This window comes from Panulirus ornatus, chromosome 2, assembly GCF_036320965.1.
Source record: "Panulirus ornatus isolate Po-2019 chromosome 2, ASM3632096v1, whole genome shotgun sequence".
Lineage (NCBI taxonomy): Eukaryota > Metazoa > Arthropoda > Malacostraca > Decapoda > Palinuridae > Panulirus > Panulirus ornatus.
In genome coordinates, this window is record NC_092225.1 from 77715962 (window position 1) to 77725876 (window position 9915).

Sequence of the window (9915 nt, forward strand, 5' to 3'; positions counted from 1 at the left end):
CACATGAAATGATACAACCCCCTCCCCCTCCCCAAAGATTGACAAAGAGGATATATGTGTCAGAGGTGGAGGGAACGAGAAGCAGGAGACCAAACTGGAGGTGGAAGGATGGAGTGAAAAAAAGATTGTGAGCGATCGGGGCTTGAATATACAGGAGGGTGAAAAGCGTGCAAGGAATAGAGTGAATTGGAACGATGTGGTATACCGGGGTCGACGTGCTGTCAATGGATTGAATCAGGGCATGTGAAGCGTCTGGGGTAATCCATGGAAAGTTTTGTGGGGCCTTGATGTGGAAAGGGAGCTGTGGTTTCGGTGCATTATTACATGACAGCTAGAGACTGTGTGTGAACGAATGTGGCCTTTGTTGTCTTTTCCTAGCGCTACCTCGTGCGAGTGTGGGGGAAGGGGGTTATCATTTCATGTGTGGCGGGGTGGCGATGGGAATGGACGACGGCAGCAAGTGTGGATATGTATATGTGTATATATTTATATGTATATGTATGTCTACGTTGAAATGTATAGGTATGTATATGTGCGTATATGGGCGTTTATGTGTATGTGGGTGGGTTGGGCCATTCTTTTGTCTGTTCCCTTGCGCTGCCTCGCTAACGCGGGTGACAGCGTCGAAGTATGATAGATAAAAATAAATGAATTATATATATATATATATATATATATATATATATATATATATATATATATATATATATATATACACACACACACAGAGTATAGTATCCGTTATTTTCTCTGGCAGAATTGCAGAAATATCATTTAACCCGGTCACCTTGACGGGCCAACCCTTCTCGTACTACACGAGCGGAGCTGCCGTGACGGAGGTGGAGATCGACTGTCTGACCGGGCGCCACATGGTGAGTCCCATCCTCACCCACCTCCACTGCAGTGTATACTGTACTTAATACCTTATGCTATGTCTGCCATTCTTCCTCCCCTGTAGGTCTTGCAACGTCGCTCGGACAATCTTCGCCCTTGTTCTTTACGTGACCACTTCCTTAACCCCCAGTGACTTCTGTTCTTCGCCACTGTCCTCTAATCGGCCTCCCACCCCCCGTCATCCTGTAATATTCCCATCCTTGCCCTCATAGTGTGCCGCATCCTTGTTCCTGCGTAGCTCCAATCTTCGTCTCTGTATGATGTCCCCATCCCTGTCCGTGTACTTCGCCCTGCACTGAGTTCTTTGTGCTGTGGCTCAAGAGCCATTCAAATGAGTTATTCTGGTTTCAGGCAGACACACATCGGTTATATATGAAATGAAATGTAGGGCACTTTTCAAATCGCTACATGTGGTATAGATGCCTTTTAAGTGAGTCTGCACCGTTCGCAAGAGGAAGATGATTGGCTTGTTGAAGGTGAGGAGGAGGAGGATTCATAGTGCTTTGGGGACTGAGGGTTCAATCGTCAGTGTACGTCGGTCCTGTGGGCTGATGGCAGGTGCCTGCAGCTGGACACAATACTTGAGTCTGATATCCGGAGTAGAAGGCAGGGAGCAGGATGCTGAAGCGTGAAGGTTAGGTTTGTTGGCGTGGTGGGATGCATATTCGCCAGAAAGGAGGCTATACAAGGGAATAGCCAACAACGGGAGACCTGTTGGTCAATAACGAAATTATCTCCGGTATGTTATACATACCGGATTTCGTCGAAGTAAATATCCAGTTGTTTTGTGTTACTGAGCTGTTTCACTTCACTAAATCATGGGTGCTCTTGTATTCCACTGTTCAGTTGCTACTGGCAAAATAACTTTCCCACTTCTGTACCGAATCCTTTCCTTTTCATTTTCTGTCTGTCTTCCTCCTTGGTGCTCATGGAGTTGATACACGTTTCTTCGTGATTCATTTCGTTAATTATCTAATATTCTAAAAGTCCGTTGAAGGCCGCCCTTTAACCTTCGTTTCTTAGGAGACAATAGATTAGGTCGTGTAAGTTATCTCGATCTGCTAGTTTGGCAACCTTGGTATTAATCTGGTAGCTTTTGATTTTTGACTCTTAAGCTTATTTTCGTCTTTTCGGTAATTTAGGAACCAAACCCGCGAAGCATATTTGACATTTGCACTTGACCAACGCATTATGTAAAAACCGTTTTTTATGTGAAATTTCTGTTTAGATACCTAAGGTCGGTACCAATAATAGCCCAAGATTCTTCAATTCAATCATTTATGATAATGATTTGTGCTAAACACCGCGTATTCAAACTTGAGTTCATTAACGCAATTTTCCACCTTAGATTACATTTGCCGTGTCTCTGAACACTGAAGTAACTTGGCAAAATCTTTTTTCAAACGCTTACATCTTTTGTATCCTCGGCAAACTTCAAGATTTTTGCCGTTAATAATAAATATGCTAAAGAAAATGAGGCCAAGAACTGATCCCTGTAGTACCCACCCCACTTGCTGCTTCCCGCTTTGCCATCTTAGTTATAACTGAACTTTTGACAAATAAGTAAATGTAATTCTAATCTAATCATGTTTAATACCACTTCATTTATGTTATGAAACTGAGGCATTATGAAAAGAAAAATAGATATGGACAAAACGCCTCCATATGTACGTTTGAATCAGGTTCAGTGCTAGTACGCCAAGCGTGAACCAGTTGGTGTAATTTCCAGGAAAGCCGTTAGTTCCCGTGGTAAAGAGTTGTTTGTAGCTCTCTGGGTGCCAGTTGGTCGACACACGTCGTGTCTTATTAGCTCCCCATAAACTGTTTACAGAATACTACTGTGATATGAAGACGTACATGGAGTACAATTTATGACACTGACGGATGTTCTGCTTGAGCTGTGAGAGCGGGAGGTTTGTGTGTACCGTCGTACGTCAGGTGAGGTAGGATTGCTCTGTAGTAGAAGTACACTGATCAGACAGGATAGCCGTGTTTTGCAGATATTTTCCCGGGAACATAGAAAACGTAATCCAATCAGTATGAAAGAAATGCAAACTATTAAAGGCAGTTTTTTCCATACCAAACATACAGACGATCAGTAACTTTAACCTCTACTCTGTAATGTGCCTTCTTCCTAACGCCTCGTACTATATTGTAACTCCTGATCTATGCCTTGACCTCCTTATTCGTCCTTTTATCGCTCCTCCACACTCCACCTCTTCAATGTGTCCATCAACTTTACGGTTTGTGCTGCACCCACCGTCCACATCTGGGTAGCGAGCCCCTCACTCCCGTCCTACGACCTGTTTGCCCGTTAAAGCCTCCTGTCTTGTGTTGCCATAACATCTTGCAACAACTTGAGGAGGACCTACTGTGATGTTCCATGGGTTTGTTAAGTATGTTCCATGAAGAGCTACATTGAACATACATGAGTGATTCATAATGAACGAGTAGCGTTTACTTTATATCAGATTCTTACCAGAGCTTCCCGTGCATAGTACCCGTCTTAGATGATGTGCTGTGGCGCTGTCATTGTAAGTGAATTACTAATTCCAGGGTGATGACGCAAACGACCATGTCAGTAGAGGTGATTCATATACCACCGCGTCAATATAGAGATGCGCAGACAACCTTTTTCAGTAGAGTTGATGCACAGATGACCTTTTCGATATAGCGTGATGCACAGGCAACGATGTCAATAAAGAGTGATGAACAAACGACGGTCATAAATCATTACCATCACCAGGGTAGCCATGTCCTCACTGGACTGGTTATAACACCGAGGTAGCCATGTCCTCACTGGACTGGATTGTGTTGTGAGTGTTGCAGTGCCGCCCGAGAGAGAGGGAGTGTGTGTCTCCAGCCATCATGCATAAAATTGGTGAGCTATAAACCAATATTCTAAGATATTCAGAGAATCAGTGTTCAATTAAGTGACGTCCCAGAGAGCGATGTGTGCAGGAGTGTCACAGTGTGGGGTGGGGATGTGTCTGCAGACGGGCTGGGACACACCTCTGGTTGATGGTCAATATTTCCAGATCCTGCGGACAGACATCGTGATGGACATCGGAAACTCCCTCAACCCGGCGCTGGACATCGGCCAGATCGAGGGTGCCTTTATGCAAGGGGTGGGCCTGGTCACCCTGGAGGAACTCTGTTACTCCCCCGAGGGAGTGCTACTCACACGGGGGCCGGGTGCTTACAAGATCCCAGGTAAAGTGTCAATCTCTGCCAGAACGTTATATGTTCCCCTGGTGATAAGCCAAGATGATTTAGTGTTGGTTATGACTACATTACGCTTATATAAACTGTGCTGGAGTAATATTATTCTTCCTTTAAATCTGACAACGTAAATCATTCAAGACCTCTTGCAGGTGTCGTGTGTGAGGGATACCTATGTATCTTGCCTCTAGACACCTGTTATTCCCATGATAGGTCATGTGATTGTGGTAGGAATGGTTCAGGTGTTGTGACAAGCGTGAGATGTGGTATGAAAAAGTGGGATGACTTTACTAGAAACAACAGTCATACAGACCTGATGCATAAGGCTGCAAGTATACGATACAAATTTGTATTCAAACTAACATGTAACGACCTCCACTTTCCCTGCAGGGTTCCAGGACATCCCATGTGGGCTTCATGTTACCCTGGTGAGGGACTCGCCCAACCCGAAGGCAGTGTTCTCTTCCAAGGTAAGGTTTGCAGGGATTACACTTGGTACACTCCTTCAGCAAGGGGAAGCCCTAAGCATTGGCAGTAATGTTCTACTACAGGATGAGGTGTTGAGGGATGTTGGGCCGTGCATGTCTTTAAGGATGAAGTCTTTAGCAGTGTTCACCTTCAAGTTCCTTCGTCATGCCAGATACCAGTTTCGTCCAGGTGACGTCTTCAGGGATGACTTGTAACAGTTACAAGTAACACAGGTTAAGTCAGATTCCGAAAGCCGAAAAAAAAAGGATTAAGTATCTGGTGGCTATTGAAAGCAGAGCAAGGGAACACACACTGAGCGTTAGTTCTTTGGAAGGTATTTGCGTCGGCCTGTCATTCCAGACGTCTTATGCTACGTCTTCCCAACTATTGTACGTGGATGGACGGTAGGGTCACGGGGGAGGTGATCTCATTTTATCCTGCAGACCTTCCAGCCTTGGCAGTACTGGCCACTAGTGGGCGTCTTGAAGTGGTTTAGTGGGGTAGAGGGGGGGGGGGGTAACACAAGGGGAAGAGGGGTCATGGAGGCGCTCATGAAATTTTTATGTGTTTGACTTGATAATGATGATGATATTGATAATAATGATGGTAATAATAATGATAATAATAATAACACTAATAATGATAATAATGATAATAATAATTATAATAATAATAATAATGATAATAATAATCATGATAATATTGATAATAATAATGATAATAATAATGACAATGATAATAATAAGAGAAACATCCATTGTTTACAGAATACTTGCACATCAGCTTTCCATGTACAGATCTGGATGTAACATTTGACTTGCAGCCCTCTATTGATATTGTATCAGTATCAATAACATGATACAAATGTACAGATATATTTACAAAATACCGAAACTGTATAGTTTGTTTACGAAGGAAGTCCGTAAATGATATGATCATACGGACATTATCGCCTGATAGATAACACTTTAGGGCTGCCAATTTCAGAGAACGCCAAATACAGCCGTCTACAGCATGACCTGCAAGTCTAGCTTTGCAATGAGGTCGATGTTTCTACTGTGAATAATTAAAAAGGACCCTACTGGCCGTTCTCGAGCGTTGGTGGTAGAAATAACTGGGGGAAGATAGAGGGTTAAAAATATAACAATTTAGGATGATCATAAGAGGGTTTTTGACAGAAGTCATTTCTGACGTTAGATTATATGAATTTCTATGGGGATGACACCGGCCATTACTGTTTCTTGAAAGGGACCGTTGGGTTAAGTAAGTCTGGGAAGCACACACCTTCAGGATCAGGCGGCAAGAGGGTCTAGGAGAGAGGAAGTTGCCATAGTTTCTGACCACAGTAATGATTATAAATATATATTGACCTCAGTAGAGGGCGTGGAAGAGCCTAGATATTCAGCCTAGCGGGGTTAGAGGTAACTATAGTGAGGTTAATGTGGGTAGAGGGCGTGAGGGAGGGAGGTGACAGGAAGTGCTGACGTGGGAGTACGAAACCTGATGATCTGTGGTGAAGTTAACCGCTAGCAGGTACTATAACAGTGTCCTACATTTGTAATCTTTCTATGTAATGAAGCAGACGTTGGTGTAGGGCGCGGGAGACCATAGTAAGAGTTTGTACCTGGCGCAGGCCGTGGGCGAGCCCCCGCTGGTGCTGGCGACGTCGGTGTTCCAGGCCATCAAGGCGGCCGTGACGGCGGCGCGGGAGGACAATCATCTGCCTCGCGTCTTCCGCCTGGACTCGCCAGCCACGGCCGAGCGGATCCGTCTGGCCTGCGGTGACCACTTCACCCGCAAGGTGCAGTAAACCACCGATTTCTCTCTCTCTCTCTCTCTCTCTCTCTCTCTCCCCTATCTTTGTTCCATTTGTTTTCTCACTTTCCTCCTTTCTATATTCATGTATCTCACTGCACGCGGGAAATGGTGATTTTGCTCTCCATATATCTGTCTTATCCAGCAGTCAGCACCCTGACCCTGGTTATGTGAAGATGATGCATTTGTATTTTACGGGAAGGACGTTCTATACCAATGGTGCCTTATCTTTTGAACTTTCCATTCTTTCGTAGAGCTTTGTAAACTTATGTGTGCTGTCCGCATTCACAGTTTCCTCATTTATCATGTGCCATTCATCCTCTTCTTTTATATCATTAAAGTATTTCACATTTCTTAACAAAGTTCTTGCTTTATTTCATGTTATTTTCTCTTAATTTCCTAAATAATTTGGATTTCTCCATTAAGTCTATTTAGTTCCCTTTTATATATTCTAGTTTTACTATTCATTTTGTTGTAATTATCATTATTTTTATGCAGGTTATGCTCATGTTTAGCTTTGTGGTATTCTTTTCTGCTCTTCCAACACTTGTTATCATCATACCTTTTCAAACTGACATTGTTACTCTTTTTAAGAAACTGTATATCTTCTTAGATTAAGGGGAAACTTTTGGTGCAGATTCAGTTGGGATTAGTATCAGTTTCTTGCTTATCTCATCAACAGAGAACTTATCCATCTGTAAAACCAACTTATTCGCTATACAAATCAACATTTCCCTCATATTCACTCCTTTTCTCCACTCTTCATTTTACCAGGCTTCACATAGATAACCCCCCCTCCACCCGATCGTTTGTTGTACTCACGTTTGTTGCAATACCATTTTAAGTTTCAATTATGTGAGCAGACCAATATGAACATCAGAATATCATGGATCAATATATAGGATTTGAAATTCTACAATATGTTGCATTAACACTGGTGAACCAATGACAAAATCTACAGTGGGATTATGAGTAGAAATGACTTTTCCGACCCCACAATCATCACCCGCCCTCCCATGGAAAATGAACATTTGAATATTTCTACAAACTTCAAGTAGCTTTTTACCGCAAAAACTATCTTAGTGTTAAATCTTGATTAACCCTATTCAGTTACATATCAAAGATTACCATCACTGGCATACTCCTTCCCCATATCAGCTTTGCTTCCAGTGTCTCCAACTCATTTTCATTCTCTTCAGTGCCAAAAATACGCAGGTTATCTCCGGGAGTATAGTGTTCCAGCTTGTCATTCTTATATCTACTCAAAAGACAGTTCTTCTGTGCTTCAGCTGTGTTGCTTAAGTTTGTTAGCAATAGCATTGACAACATTAGACACTACTGTGGCTACAGCCAGTTGTCATGTTAAGTCAGCTACGCTAAAAACTTTCTTAACCAATATGCTTGTTCCCCTATTTTCTTTTCCTTCTCTTTTGCTTGAGATATTCATCAGCTCCTCTTCTACCTTCTTCCTGACCAATTGTTTTAAATTTGAGCCTCGGGTTTAAGACATTTGTAATGTTTCTACGAAGTAAATGTTTGTATGTGCATGTTCAAGCTAAGCTAGGGCAGGAAGAGACAGTTTACCTTGTGTGTTGATAGATGATTCTCCGGGGGTCACAATTTCTTGATTCAACGTAGATATCTGGTGCATATAGATGCTTCTTTGTACGGTGATGACTTCCGAATGTTACCTTTATGCACAATGTATAGCAATCAAAGTTTTGGAGGTGTCGGGAACGTCCTATCTGTAGTGCGCCATCTGTGTGTGTGTGTGTGTGTGTGTGTGTGTGTGTGTGTGTGTGTGTGTGTATCAAAATGAGTGTTGTCACATCGTGAGCATTTTCCCTTTACAGGTAAAGGTTGCAACTCGAGGTCCCCAGCCGGACAAAGCTGGCAACACTGTATGCTGACCCAGTAATAGTGAGCCTTTACTGCCTCACTCAGTACTGCTGACACTTCACTGCGTCACCCAGTAGTGCTGACTCTTCATTCACCCAACAATGCAGACCTTTCACTGCCTCACCTAGCACTGGTCACTTCACTCCTTCACCTAGCAATGTTCAATTTTCTCTGCCTCACCTAAGTACTCACCCATCACTGCCCAACCCAGCAGTGGTCACTCTTCACTGCCTCACTCAGCTGTGGTCACTCTTCACTGCCTTACTCAGCTGTGGTCACTCTTCACTGCCTCACCCATCAGTGGTCACTCTTCACTGCCTCACCCAGCAGTGGTCACTCTTCTCTGCTTCACCCAGCAGTGGTCACTCTTCACTGCCTCACCCAGCAGTGGTCACTCTTCACTGCCTCACCCAGCAGTGGTCACTCTTCACTGCCTCACCCAGTAGTGGTCACTCTTCACTACCTCACCCAGCAGTGGTCACTCTTCACTGCCTCACTCAGCTGTGGTCACTCTTCACTGCCTTACTCAGCTGTGGTCACTCTTCACTGCCTCACTCAGCTGTGGTCACTCTTCACTGCCTCACTCAGCTGTGGTCACTCTTCACTGCCTTACTCAGCTGTGGTCACTCTTCACTGCCTCACTCAGCTGTGGTCACTCTTCACTGCCTCACCCATCAGTGGTCACTCTTCACTGCCTCACCCAGCAGTGGTCACTCTTCACTGCCTCACCCAGCAGTGGTCACTCTTCACTGCCTCACTCAGCTGTGGTCACTCTTCACTGCCTTACTCAGCTGTGGTCACTCTTCACTGCCTCACTCATCTGTGGTCACTCTTCACTGCCTCACTCAGCTGTGGTCACTCTTCACTGCCTTACTCAGCTGTGGTCACTCTTCACTGCCTCACTCAGCTGTGGTCACTCTTCACTGCCTCACCCATCAGTGGTCACTCTTCACTGCCTCACCCAGCAGTGGTCACTCTTCACTGCCTCACCCAGCAGTGGTCACTCTTCACTGCCTCACCCAGCAGTGGTCACTCTTCACTGCCTCACTCAGCTGTGGTCACTCTTCACTGCCTTACTCAGCTGTGGTCACTCTTCACTGCCTCACTCAGCAGTGGTCACTCTTCACTGCCTCACTCAGCAGTGGTCACTCTTCACTGCCTCACTCAGCTGTGGTCACTCTTCACTGCCTCACCCAGCAGTGGTCACTCTTCACTGCCTCACCCAGCAGTGGTCACTCTTCACTGCCTCACTCAGCTGTGGTCACTCTTCACTGCCTTACTCAGCTGTGGTCACTCTTCACTGCCTCACTCAGCAGTGGTCACTCTTCACTGCCTCACTCAGCAGTGGTCACTCTTCACTGCCTCACTCAGCTGTGGTCACTCTTCACTGCCTTACTCAGCTGTGGTCACTCTTCACTGCCTCACTCAGCAGTGGTCACTCTTCACTGCCTCACTCAGCAGTGGTCACTCTTCACTGCCTCACTCAGCTGTGGTCACTCTTCACTGCCTTACTCAGCTGTGGTCACTCTTCACTGCCTCACTCAGCAGTGGTCACTCTTCACTGCCTCACTCAGCAGTGGTCACTCTTCACTGCCTCACTCAGCTGTGGTCACTCTT

The 9915-nt window shown here is 44.8% G+C and overlaps 1 protein-coding gene across 1 annotated transcript in view; it reads left to right on the forward strand.

Moving 5' to 3' along the window:
• Positions 1-8722, forward strand: part of LOC139757464 (xanthine dehydrogenase/oxidase-like) — a 76686-nt gene extending 67964 nt beyond the window's left edge. Inside the window, exons 24-28 of the mRNA XM_071677992.1 lie at positions 758-872; positions 3933-4107; positions 4507-4586; positions 6218-6385; positions 8253-8722. Of these exons, the coding sequence (XP_071534093.1) occupies positions 758-872; positions 3933-4107; positions 4507-4586; positions 6218-6385; positions 8253-8309 (595 nt within the window). The 3' untranslated portion in view covers positions 8310-8722. The remainder of the gene's footprint in view (positions 1-757; positions 873-3932; positions 4108-4506; positions 4587-6217; positions 6386-8252) is intronic.
• The last annotated feature ends 1193 nt before the right edge of the window (positions 8723-9915 follow it).